The sequence below is a fragment of the Myotis myotis genome, unplaced genomic scaffold (assembly GCF_014108235.1).
Source record: "Myotis myotis isolate mMyoMyo1 unplaced genomic scaffold, mMyoMyo1.p scaffold_m19_p_11, whole genome shotgun sequence".
NCBI classification, from domain to species: Eukaryota; Metazoa; Chordata; class Mammalia; order Chiroptera; family Vespertilionidae; genus Myotis; species Myotis myotis.
The window spans coordinates 75,030,766-75,045,291 of NW_023416315.1; the positions used below are offsets into that span (position 1 = coordinate 75,030,766).

Here is a 14,526-nt window from a genome sequence, read left to right on the forward strand (position 1 = left end):
CCATTTTCTCTTTCCACTTACCCCATTCTCTTACTGTAGCTAGACCCTTTTTGTTTCTTAAAGCACAGAAATCTTTAGGGACTGTCACCCCCTCTGGTTTTCTTCTTATTTGTAATACCCTTCTTGTGTTTACTTCCTTCCTTACCCATCCTCTCTACCACCTCTCACTGCAAACTCCCTTTGAACAATACTTGGCCCCATTGTCCTTTTACCACAACTACCACTTGTCCAAACTAAAAATCTTGGCCTCCTATTCAGCAACTGCTATTCCCATAACCCATATGTCCTACTGAATTGTACTCCTACTTCTTGCAATCCTACCTGCCATTACCTCAGTCCAAGATAGCTTCCTTTCTCAACTGGATTAATGTAAGTCTCCCAGCTGGCAGACCTGCTTTCAGTTCTTCCCATTCTTGTTTTCTAACAATTGCAAGAGTAATCACCCTAAATATAGCCAAACTACAATATTAGTTTGATTAAGTTGCTAATCCCTTCAACACTTTCCATCTTCCTTTAATCCATTCTTTCCCTCCCATCTCTCTCCATACCTAATCTAACATTTTACATCCCAGCTTACACAAAACTTCACCAATTCTCCTCAAACTGGCCAGTTTATCTCCTATCTCCAAACTATAGGTGTGTTGTCCTTTTCACTTAACATACTCTACCCCCTCACCCCCATGCTATGCTTGGGTTGGCTAACTCCTTTAGGTATCATCATAGACATCACTTCATTCAGAAAGCCCTCTCTGACCCCTCCTTCATACAAGGATATGTGCTTCTCAAATGTGAATATACCTACACTTCCCATCCTAGCACTCATTACCACTTCGAGGTGAACTGTCTGTCTCTTCCACCAGACTATAAATTCTGAATGCAGAGACCACACCTGTAATGTTCATCACTGTGTTCCCACCATAACACTCTGTCAGCACACTGTAAGTACTCCCTCTTAAGGTAACTAATTTTTATTCAGTTTTCAAAGTTACATTTCTTTTGCTAATCCTGAAAGTTCAATATCTACTTATATAAAAACCCTGGGTGGTGTAACATCACAACGGGTCTGGCGACCAAGCAGAAGGAAGTCAGTCCTGCAGGGGTTGTCTTGGAATCAGCTGCACTCTCCCCTGAGCTGTTTCCTGGAGCTGGTTCTGGTGAGGGCGGGGTTTGAGGCAGGAACCCACCCTCAGAGCATGGAGGCATAGCTATATAAAGTGTGCCACGCCAGCACAGCCAAGGGTGAACCTGAGTGGGGGGCGGCTGAAAGGCTTAGAAAAGACAGACAAGAGAATGAAAGCCGGGTTTCGGTGGGACACTGCTTCTCTGAGAGACAGCGACCATGCACACAGCCGTGTCTTTATTTTATAGCAGATGCCACTAGGCAAAGTAAGGGCGTGACCAAGATGTTTACAACATTCTCCTGGGTTTCAATCCTACTCAGTTACATGCACCTGAACTCTATCAAGCCTACATCACTCAGGCACATGGGCCACCTGTTTGGACCATAGGTTCAACCTTACAACTATAGCTGTTGGCTATAATTGTGCTGGGAGGGCCTTGCCCTCCAAGCTGGGACTTGCACATGGCAATGGAAGGACTGTGCTCTCTCATCAGTCCAAGGCTTGAACCTGTCCAAAACACTGTAGCGGCTCCCCACAATAAAGTTTTAATCTACTTATATAAAAACCCTGGGTGTAACATCACGGCCAGAAGTGCATCCAACCGGAAGGAAGTCAGTCCTGCAGCGGCCATCTTGGAAATGGCTGCCCACTCCCCCAGCTGTTTCCTGGAGGGCGAAGTTCAGGCAGGAGCCCGCCCTCAGGGCGAGGTTTCAGGTAGGAACCTGCCCTCAGAGCAGAGCATGGAAGTGAAATGATTTGTAATGGATCTATTATTAAAGCTAACTTTGTAAATACTATATCTATAGATCAATGGTTCTCAATCTTGGCTGCATATTAGAATCACCTGGGAATCTTTTTAAAATCCTGATTACTGGGCCTCATCCTCCAGAAATTCTGTTTCTTTGTTACTAATGTTGTGGCTCCACCCCATAATAAAGAAATAATTTCTGGAGGATGAGGCCCAGGAATCAGGATTTTAAAAAGATTCCCAGGTGATTCTAATGTGCAGCCAAGGTTGAGAACCACTGCTACAGATAATATTAAAAATATATCTAAACGTGCAATTCTTTGTCCAAAAAATGAGCATGTTTAAAAATTAAATGAAGAAAATTTGTATATACTCGATGGAGATTTTCACACATATTTGAGTGATGATTCCATTGATTCCACAGATGATGCTAAAAAGGAAAATTTTCCCATCTAATTTCTTAATAGTATTACTCCTTCAGGAATGCCATGTCATAAATTAAAATTGAAAATGGGTGCAATCATCTTGCTATTGAGAAATCTCAATAGTAAATGGGGTCTTTGTAATGGTACCAGATTTATTATCAAAAGATTACGACCTGCCGAAACTGGTTTGGCTCAGTGGATAGAGCATCGGCTTGCGGACTGAAAGGTCCCGGGTTCGATTCCGGTCAAGGGCATGTACCTGGGTTGTGGGCACTTCCCCAGTGGGGGATGTGCAGGAGGCAGCTGATCAATGTTTCTCTCTCATCGATGTTTCTAACTCTCTATCTCTCTCTCTTCCTCTCTGTAAAAAATCAATAAAATATATTAAAAAAAAAAAAAAGATTACGACCTAACATTATTGAAGCCAAAGTATTAACAGGATCTGCAGAGGGTGAGGTTGTTCTGATTCCAAGAATTAATTTGTCCCCATCTGACACTGGCCTCCCATTTAAATTGATCCGATGACGGTTTCCCGTGATGCCAGCATTTGTGATGACTATTGATAAATCACAAGGACAAACTCTACACAAAATAGGCATATTCCTACCTGAACCTGTTTTTGCACATGGTCAGTTATATGTTGCTTTCTCTTGAGTTTGAAGAGTATGTAATGTTACAGTTAAAGTTCTAAGTACTTCATCACAAATGATGAAGCACTCTGAAAGTGTTTTCACTCTCAATGTGGTATACAAGGAGATATTAGAATAAGTTTAATCACTTTATCAGTCATTGTTTGCATCACTGTTGTTTTCATATCATGTTTTTGTCCTTTTTATATCATGCCTCTGTTGTTGTTATATCCTTTTGTTACTGTTTATTTATTAATAAATTTATATGTTATTTTCATATACATTTTACTAATTTCCTTTCATCTCTCACACTTCTATTATAGAGAAAGGGCAAATAGCAATATTAAAATATCTCCGCTAATTAATTTCCTTTTTTAAAAAAATATATTTTATTCATTTTTTACAGAGAGGAAGGGAGAGGGATAGAGAGTTAGAAACATCGATGAGAGAGAAACATCGATCAGCTGCCTCCTGCACACTCCCCACTGGGGATGTGCCCGCAACCCAGGTACATGCCCTTGACCGGAATCAAACCTGGGACCCTTGAGTCCGTAGGCCAACGCTCTATCCACTGAGCCAAACCGGTTAGGGCAATTAATTCCCTTTTAATGTGCACGAATTTTGTGCACCGGGTTACTAGTAACAGCATATTCTCCAAAAGATAATTTATGTGCAAATTCACAGTATTCAGATCCAGGAAGTTTGAGATTTGAGAACTAAAATTATCTAGACCACAGTATTTATGGTCTTGATCATTGAATGTAATTTATTTATTCTGTGGTTAGCAGATTCAGAGTGATCTCAAAACTAATTCCCAGGCCTCAGCTATTCCCTGAGGCTCGAAGAACTCCCAAATGGGAAAACTATAAATCTGGTTTCCTCACAGAGCTTTCACCCACTTGTACTTCAATACCATCTCTTCTCCCCCAATAAAGATCGAACAATTTTCAGAGTATCAGGAAGATTCTGAAAATATTTGTCAAAGTGTAGAAAACTACAGATTGGAAATTTAATGAGCCATGGTTCATGACAAGAGTGAATGGCAAAGTAATAAATTAGAATAATAACATTAAAAGTAATAATAAGAACAAAGGTAGCAATATACATTGTACTTTATAGTATACAAAACATTTATAAAACAATTTAGAAAGGCAGAGAAAGATATGAAAAGGAAGAAGGGAGAGAAGTAAGGAGGGTAGGATGATAGGATGGTAAGGGGTAAGCAGAGAATGGTGAGATGAAGAAGAGATGGAACTAAAGTAGTCTCAAACATTTTTCTTACATATAGGAAAGAAAAACAAAGATTAAGAGTGCAAAAAAGGGCCTCGATAAAATGTCATTCCTACCCACTTCTGTAGACAATGAATGTTACCCAGCACACTGCTAACAGTTGCCAGAGAACTCTTCAGAATAGCTGACCAGTGAATAGCAGTCAAACTAAGGGCTTGATTGCTTTAGTTTCATTAAGTCATCTATAAATACTGAAATGACATGAATAAACCATATGTGGCTTCGGAGTAAGAAGAGGGGTAGAAGGAATAAGAAGAAAAATGTAGTGATTTAGAATCTTTGTTATAGGACCTTAAAGTCTGAAATAACGGAAGCAACATGTATAAAACATCTCTTCCCTCCCCTTATTAATTCAATACACTTCAGTCATCATTTATTAAACATAAATCATGTAGTAGCCACTGTGCTATTTGTTGTGGACATAAATATCTATCAAAGGTCTCAGAAAGGCCTGGTCTATGTACCTAGCATGTCTAGATATTTGTGTGTATACACACACACACACACACACACACACACACACACACAGCCTTAAAACTAATATTTGAGTTCAAGAACAATAATAACAAAAATGGATAAATTCATGAATATTTGCTCACTTAGCTCTGTACTAATAAAGTGCACAATATGCATTTTCTTGCATAATCCTCAAAAATCACAATGGGGCATAAAGTACTGGTACCCTTCACATTAAAATGAGGAAGTAGAGTTCAAAGAGATTAGACAACTTGCCCAATATGTATAATCATAAGACATCCAGGTTCTGAGTCCTGGCAATTAGTTTCCATTGGTCTCCAGGACCCTGAATTTAAGATGTTAAAAAAAAAAAAAAGATGGTCAATAGTTCTCTCCAGCTTCTTGGGCAGAACCCAGATTGGCATGTAAAATGCACTCTGAGAAAGAAGAATGTCAGGAAACCTGAGCTCCATTCTAGAACATAGCCTAATGGTTGTCTTTGACCAAAAAGATAAATATAGGAAGCCATCAAAAATGGTTTATGATTAACCATGAGTTGGATTGATGAATAATTGATGGTTAAAAATTGCTTTTGCTAGACGGGTGTGCTCAATGGTTAAGCATCAACCTATGAACCAGGAGGTCAGGGTTTAATTCCTTGTCAGGTCACATGCCTGGGTTGCAGGTTCAATCCCCAGTAGGGGGTATGCAGGAGACAGCCAATCAATGATTCTCTCTTATCATTGATGTTCCTATCGCTCCCTCCCTCTCTTTTCCTCTCTGAAATCAATAAAAATATTGTTTTTAAAAGAATCCTCTTTAACAGCAACATCAAATAATCTGCAGCACAGTCACACAACTGTTTGGTCAGAATGCTGAAAAACAATTTTTTTTTCCTGAGAGACAAAAGCAGGGAAATACACTGAGGTGAAAGTAACATGACTTATTCCCAAGATGGGCTCCTAAAATGAATGAGCATGAAGTATTAGACAAAGAATCTTAGATAACCTAGGAGATGTCACACAAAAACTACATATCCCAGTCTTACTGGGTGTTACTTATCTGGTGGGGCTTGTTTAAGGTCTCTTGTATATACATTTAATTCTAAAGAAAACCGAATAATACTTAACCTAATGTTCATTCAATCAGGAGAGCCACTGAAAAATTTAATCCCAACCTCTTGGTGTTCGTTCCTTACCTTCAAAGTAAGAAATGCCCTAACTATATACACTGAGTGGCCAGATTATTATGACCACCCCATCAGTACAATGAAGTGAATTAGTTATGCAAACAATAATAATAATAAAACCTTGAGAGTATTTGCTTAGAAAGTTTTCAATATTCAGTATTTTTAGAAGTGTCAATGAAGCACTGATGGGGTGGTCAGAATAATCTGGCCACTCAGTGTAGATTGTACACCTGAGGATTTGCCTTTCTTTCAATATTTGACATAGAGGAGGTATTCCCCAAAGTGATGGAACAGTATTCATTAAGGAGTGATCAGTGGCAAGTTGGCAAAGGCTAGGAAGAGAAATAATAGTATTTCTAACAACGGAGTGTGTTGATGTTGAGAGGATGCCAAGAGAAAGGTTTCAAGCAGTGGGAGGAGTAAAAAAGCAAGATGCCTAAAAAGGAGGCGAGTGTGGATTAGAGAAAGAGGGCTTGCATTCTACTACCAATTAAGTGCTTACTATTATGAGAGCTAAAAACTCTACAAAATGAATAAATGGGTTAAATAGAATGGGGATTACCATTTAAATAGAACGTTCTAACTTTGCTTCAGATCTTGGGAATTCTACAAAACCACAAAGGAGAAAATTAGGTGAGCAAAATAGTTTAATTTGAATTTATTTCAGAAGAGAAGCTGAGGAAAATTTCTGCAGTTAAGTAATGACATTTTGAATTAGGAGACGTTTATATGAAAGCAATGTCCAAGGATAAAGTTAAATAGTAAGAAATTTCAAAAAGACCTAGAAAAATCTGAGCTAGAGACCTGAGGCACTTTAGAAAGAGGAACAAAGAAAATGCAAGCTCTCTCTATATATAGGAAATAATTAGAAAAGTAGAATTTGACCTATATTAAAGGAAAATATTACACATGCCTATGAGTAAAGCATAGGAAGACACACACAAACACACACATTCCTTCCTACCTTAAAAACCCCCCTAAAATCTTAATCATAATGCTACTTTTGTTCCTTTTCTAATCTAATTAAAACATGATTTGTTGCCTATTGCCTGTTATCAGTTTATCCACACTGTGGGTTAAATAGAAAAATTAATATTAATTGAGGATGCCATTTTTCTGCAGCATTTATTTAACTAAGTCAGAGACACAGTGATTATTAAAACAAGGCATAATTCCAAATTATGTACCGTGTCACATATGCTAATATGACAAGAAAAGCCAAAGTCTTAACTAGTGTTCCCACTGAAAGATGCCCTTATCAACCCCAAAATGTAATCCCCATTCCAGAAGTTAAATTATACAGCAAAATATTTTCTCAGAATATGAAAGCCTTGTATACTGTAAAAAGAATAAAAGTTCACAATGAAAAATCTTTCTAATTATAATTTCCAATTATAAAGTCTTCTCACAAAACTTCAATTTAGCTTTTATTTATTTACTGATATGATTTAAGTGTTTTGTGTGTTTGCTTTCTTTTAACAAACTTGAGTGGTTAGGATTATCTTTTTAATTTAAGTTTCATAAGAAAGAGAATCACAATGCACATTCCCTGACCAGATTGTATGCATGGCCTATTTATTCAAAATGTTTGATTCCACATGGATTTCCTCTTTTATTTATAGCTTCCAGAAAGAATTCTAATAAATTAGCAGCTCAAGGGCAACCAATTAGGGCTCCAGGCCCTGAGAGCACAGTACCTCAGGCCTGCCACCTGCAATGGTCTCTAGGACCAGGGAAGGCAGACAAAGCCTGAACTTCTGAGTGGAGCAGGAACCAAGTATGAGCCACAAGTGGGTGGTCCAGTGAGGTCAGGGTTAAAGTTCACAGAATAATTTGGAAATTATTCTCAGCTTGGATCTCCTTTATGAGGCCTGAGAATACACCCTTTAATTAGAATACAATTTCCAAAGCAGCCACTCCCTTGACTTTCCAGAGCTCAGTTATTCTCAGAAAAGTAAAAACAGCCTCATCATACTGACAGCTAACAGTCCCCTATAAATTATGCCTTAAATGTCCAACAGAGCAGGCAGCAGGCATCCGGGACAAGGAGATGTTAGCTGTCAGCCCTCGCTAACCACGCTCAAGAATAGGTAAAGAGAAGTCATATTAAACAGAGCCACTCTCCTTCACTTCTTGCTTATGCAGCCGAGTTGTCCCATGGAAGCTTGGAAAAAAAGAGTGGGTTGTACATTTGAAAACGTTCCCACACCCCAACTGGCCTCACTTTTCTGCTGATCCCTCCATCCAGTTAACCTCACACTACAGTGGGAACACTGAAATCAATTCCATGAGAGCAGCTGTCTGCCTCTTCCATGGTGCTTGGGGCTCCACACAGGACTCCTGGAACGGGAGCCAGTCTGATCCTGACTCACCACAGATGTTCCCCTCCTCCCCCACGCGGCTCTGAGCCACAGACATCTTTCCAGGGCCTATTGTTATTACGAAAGATTCAGTGGGCCCGCAGAATGTGCCAGATGTTGAACCAAGAGGAAAACACACATCTCCCTAACTGCAGGGTTAAGAGTGACAAACATTAAATTACATGGAGATGGCCAAATACTCTATGGGAAAGGCTAAAGAAGGAAATTCGGGCAGCTTTGTAACGCTTCATATTAAGGAGTTGGAATAGCAGAAGCTATCACAATATCAAACTTTCAAATACTCTCATACTTAAGTCTGGGTTAAAGGTGACATAAATGTTCCATTTCGGCAAATCCAGATATCCAGATATCAAATCTTTCCTGCAGACCCAATAAAATCGCCTTTGTCAGGAAAAGTGTGACCAGGAAAATAACAAAAAGGTAGTTTTTTAAATTTGTTAACAGAATTCAGAGTCCAATGTCACCCACAAATACATTTAGAAATTATTGCCAGTTTATGTTTCAGGAAGGAGCGGCATTACTGTCATTGGCCATTATCTTTTGAAGATCCATTCATCTGTTGGTTTTCCCAGCACAGCACTCTCAGATGGGGCAATACCTCTCAATCAATCTCTCTCTCTCTCTCTCTCCATTCCTTCAATGTGTATTAGCAGGAAACTACACAATTGTCCCCAAATGCTCCAGTGTCCCATGATACAGGCTTTGTCATCTCAATAAAAAAACGATTTCATGCAATTTACGTTTTATCACTGTACACTTAATCAATATCGACAATAGAGCACTTCATTTTAAATCCATTTCATTTATGGTATGAATTTCTGTGACTATAATAAGTTTTATCAAATAGCACAAAAATTTTAACACAGTAAATATGACTCTCCAAATCCTTATGCAATAGTGGTTGTATTTCGGTTTTTGTCTTAAGAGTTCTTATTCACGTTTTCTTTATGTGGGTCTTGGGAAGGGTGAGTAGGGAATTAAATCAATTATACGAAACACACACACTTAAAATTCTGTGACTATGAAACAAAATGAGAAAACAATCATGCTCCCCAAGGAGGAGATAAAATTGTTTCTGAGACCTCCTCTAGCCCTCACTAACTCTCTGGTTGTTAGGAAATCATAGACAAAATGTGATCTTGTCAATATCTTAAAAAACTATGTTTCATAATAGCAGAGTCAACATTTAAATGGAAGACAATCAATATAAATGTTTTGGGAATAAATGTTCAGTTGAAATAATGTTTATTTGATTCTTTGGAAAAAGCTATATAAAATTGCTGGTCACTAATTTTTTGCTGTTTTTGTTTTTCATCCTCACCAGAGGATATTTTTTCCATTGATTTTTGGAAAGAGTGGAAGGAGGGGGAGAGACACACAGAGAGAGAAACATCAATGTGAGAGAGAGAGAGACATATCAACTGGTTACCTCCTGCATGCGCCTCAATCTGCGGACCAACACTCTATCCATGAGCAAAACTGGCTAGGGCACTCCTCACTAATTTCTGAGCCTAATTTCCTTTCCATTACATTCTCTAAGATGAAAATTTGAAAAAAGATAATGTCTCAAAATTAAATTAAAACACATTCACTTTTAGAGTTTTTGTTTGAAATCTTTATATTTCCATAAATAGTGTTTTTATTGTTACTTTATGTTTTCTACTAAGTTGGTTTTTTCCTGTTTCTGCTTTCTTCAGTTAAGGACAGATAATGGGCATTCTACAGAGGAAAAGAAACATTCAAAGATTCAAAGTAAATGAAATATGTAACACAAGAAAGGGTCTATATAATGAGGTTGTCTGAACTGAATAATTAAATTAAAAATAATGCTTGATTTCCAGAAAAGAATTGTTTTCCTCTGTCTGTGCTTGGACTAGAATAAGACATGGCAACGTGGTTACAATGAAGGAGAATTCCAAAACATATATATTCCTATGCTCTTCCAGGTGAGGCATAGCAGTGATCTTTATACTTATTCATTTACTACAGAGAACAATTCATTACATGATCAATTCATCTTGAATCCACCTGAGGGAACTCAGTGAGCAGAACCTAAGCCCCAGAGGAGAACCTGACAGGAAATCAGCATTCTGAATAGCACCCAAAAGATACTGCTATTTCCAGACATTACCAGAGTAAAATGAAAATATGCCATAGCTTTTGTATACATTTTACACGGCAATCTTAGGAAGAGGAAAACAATTTTTAAAAAAGAAAAAAAGGAGAAGGAGAAGGAGTGATAAACATTTTAATTATAAAAAAAAAAGTTTGGAATCATTTGACAGGGACAAGAACAGGGACTAAAATGGCATTACCAAAGTATTAATTATTGTCCTTCAGCTCTGTCTTTATCTTTTTAGTTTCACAGTCACTTAGAATTGTCTGACTTTCACTTAGTCACTGCTCAAATAGGAATTAAATTTTGTCTACATCTCTCTAAGAACTGAGTCCAAAATTTATAGCTCAATAAATTCTTCATTTCTAAAGAAAGGATGAAAACTGAGAGTATTATTTATATCTTAGTTATAGCCCTATTATTGTAAAATTCTAATGAAAACACTTTCAGATAAATTCTGATTTACAGATTTTCAACAAAATAATACGGAACAATTAACTCAGAGCATAGTATCACAGTCATATCCCCAAATTGCTGCAATTTGCTCTAAAAATACTTACTTCTGATGAGTTCATCCTCTGAACAATTTCCCCAAATGAACTGGTCTTGCATCTCTCCATGTGTGAAGCAGCTATTGGTGGCATGAGTTATATCTCTCTCAGTATTTTCTTTTTCACATTTATCTGAATAAAAAAAATATACATATATTTATTATCATTAAATGTTGCATATCTTTCTCTACTTTTTTCATTTTATAGATTTTTTTTTTAAATTCTTCTAAGTCTGCCAAAATTTAAGAAAATGGGAGCAGTAACTCTACTGACTGCTGCATACATATGGACTCAATAACATTTTTATTGAGCACTTACTACATGCCTAGCATTGAAGAAACAGAGATGTCTACAGGAAAAAATAATCTGTCAAGATTATTGTAAACAAACTGTCAGGACATGGTAAGTGATCAGCCATGACAGAGAAACGTGAAAAGGTTACATCAAGGATGAAAATGAGTAAGTCCACAGGGAGCAGTCGGGAAAGCACCAAAGGAAAGGAGAGTCCAATGAGGGGTAGAGATGAAAGTCAGATGGCAGCTGAAGGAGAAGTGAGGAGGTACAGAATTCTCTTCATAGAAACCTGGGAAAGAGTCAAGGATTGTGCTATAAATCCTCAGAGAGGAAAGGTGTTTAGGATGAGAAATCTATATGTGGATTTCTGGGTTCTCAGGGGGAAAGCCAATAAGTAAGGAAAAGGAACAGCTTATTGGAAACATAGCAAAGGTCTTTAAAAGATTAGTGGGAATTCTCAAAGCAAAGATGGGAGAAAAGCCATTCCAGGTGGGAAAAGAGTGTGGGCAAACTCCAATAGCAGACTTGGGCAAAGGTTCCAACTCTGGACTCAAGTACTCTAAGAGGGGCATTAGGAGATAAGTTAGGAAAGGTCTGAATAGAGACATAGAACGGATCTTTTTAGGTGAGAAATCTAGATCTAATTTAAAAGCAAGAAAGGTGAGTAAAAGTAACCACTGAAGCTTTATGAATTGCCTAATCAGTCATGCTTTAAGAAGATTAGTAAATTCGTATACACTAGGGGTTCTCAATCCTGACTGTACTTTTATTCACTTGGGCCTCTTTTTAAAAAACAGATTTCTAGGCCCCATCACCAAAGATTCTATTTCCGTTTAGGGGAGGGCCGCATAGGTTATCTCACTGCACTTACATCCTTGAAAATCACTGCAGCCTGGGAGTAACGGGGAGAACAGAGCAAGGAGGAAAAGGAGACTTGGCATAGTCCAAGTAGAAGGTGATGAGAGTTTAACCAAATGGATAACAAGATGGGAACGGGGTAGATGTGAGACACTAACCAGAGGCTTGCGCAGATCACTGGGAAGATGGGATTAGTGTGGATTTGACAGAAAACCTGGAAACCAGGAAAATAACGTACGAATTTAAAACATTAGATACACAGAGTAGATGTTTAGGGAGTGTGCTCGGCAACGGAGATACAATGAATTAGGAGACGCAACCCCAGCTTTCATGCAGTTTACAGTCTAGTGGATGAGTGTGGTGCTGGATATTGGAATTTGCAAATCACAAATGAAGTTATATCTAGAAACAGTCATTTTCCTAAACTTGGTTGCTGAAGCCGACCAAAGGATTAGGCTCACCAAAAGAGTGGAATACATGGAAAGAAGTGCCTCAAGTGGGGTCTGCCCCATGAGAAAGGACCAAAGAAGGAAGAGAAGCTACATGATGTCAAGCCCTGGAAGCAAGGAAAGAGCCAAACAGAAGTTGTTAGTCAACTGTATTAACATTCCCAGTGAAAGGGAAAAAAAATCTGCACATGTACCATGGGGATTTCACAACTATTAAAAAACTCTGATACAAAACACATTTCAGCACATGGAAACAGAGGAACACCGACTTAGGACCAAATCCAGAGGCTAAGAACCAAAAAACCAAAATCAGGTCTTCAATGCTTAGTATTTGTAGTAAGCAAAACCACATTCAGATGGCAGTAAAATATAAATTAGGAGCATGCTAAACCAATATGTTCTAGATTTATGTAACATTTACTCAGCATTATCACAGAGAAAATGTAATCTTCCCGAGATCTGTTATTTTCAATTAAAATCTTTACTTTTTTAAACAACTCCAGATATCTTTCCACGGCTGCAGTCAACTCAAGGCCTTTCTGAGATGATCAACAGAAAAGGCTTTTGTATAAACTCACTTGTACACGTGAAATCTCTCATCAGCAGAGGCCAACCTAATTTGCTATTACTGTTATGTAGCTGACGGCCGCCAGGTGTCGTGCTAGTAGGCTTATTCAATTAGTAACTTTAATTGAAGCTGAATGAAATTAATTATATAATTTTGAGTTGTTCAAATATAATTCCATTAAAATTAATTCATGAAACCAGGGCATTATGAAGCATTGCTGACTAAAAGGTATGAATAGGTATGAGTAAAGCCTCTAGACACACTTGACTTAAATTTGAATCGTGTCCAATATTCAAGTGCTAAACAGAGAACCTCTCAATTCTCCACTGAGTAAATGCAATTGTCACACAGATTTAGTACTGACCTTCTCCTAAGAGGAAAATAAAGTTCTTAATGCTCTAAATATTTATTAAGAAACAGTTGATCGCATGTGTTATTATTTTGTTGCGTTTTTTTGTTGTTGTTGTTTCCCTATTTGTGAAATTCTAGATTTAGGTGATCCCAGAATCCTTCTCAAACTAAAAAAAACAAACAAAAAACTATCATTGTCATTCTCTTAGCTTATTATGTTCATGAAATAATAAATAATATGTAATTACTACTAAATCACAATCATCAGTCTATCCAACTTTGCCTCCTTTAAAAACTAAATGTCTTGCCTCAAAATGTCAGGCTTTTGCTATAATCCACAGCACCCAGCCCAAAGCAAGGCTCAGAAAGGATTCCGTGTATAAAATTTAAATTGGCATTGCCAATTCTCCACTCTATAAATGAAACTTCTGTGAGCACTGACTAGCCTATGACTTTCTAATGTATGTACATTATTTTATGAACATCCCTTTAATATTTAAGAAATACCTATATGGCAGCCTCATAAATGGTGCACAATTACATCCAACATTGATTGAAGAAATGTAGGGAGAGAGAACGAGATCTAATAGATAAACACTTGTAAGATGGGCACCATGATGTCCAGCCACAGAAACAACCTTACTACAACCTCCAATAGGTCAGGTCAGCCACTACTCATCACAATGACAAAAGAACAGTTTCTGATAGCAAATCTCTGAGAATCGCTGCATGTTTGCTGGGTCACATCTGTATCACAGAAGCAGAGGCCATGGTCGTCAGGTTTAATCAGTTCCTTTCTGGATTTGTGGACGTTTATAGATGCAATTCAATTACCCCAGGGGCCTGAAAGACAAATCCTACAGGCAAGCAAGTGATTTCAATGATGCATGAAATCAGTCTATGCCTTTCTACAAGATTTCTATATATACCTCCAACAAGCATTCCTACACAACTTCGCAATTTTCTCTTAAAAGGAAGACTTCATCATCTCAATTAGGCTAATCTAAGTCAACGGTTCTCTTTGCCTTTTTTTTTTCCCTTTCTTGTAGCACTCTTTAAACATAAAAAATGCACAGAGGTTTCAATTTGGGTAGTGTGGG

At 37.8% G+C, this 14,526-nt stretch overlaps 1 protein-coding gene across 2 annotated transcripts in view; it reads right to left on the bottom strand.

The window, feature by feature from the left end:
• MDFIC (MyoD family inhibitor domain containing) overlaps positions 1-14,526 on the bottom strand; it is an 87,456-nt gene that overhangs the window by 56,053 nt on the left and 16,877 nt on the right. For both annotated transcript variants that reach the window (XM_036328923.1, XM_036328922.1), the window contains exon 3: positions 10,916-11,038. In XM_036328923.1, the coding sequence (XP_036184816.1) occupies positions 10,916-11,038 (123 nt within the window). The remainder of the gene's footprint in view (positions 1-10,915; positions 11,039-14,526) is intronic.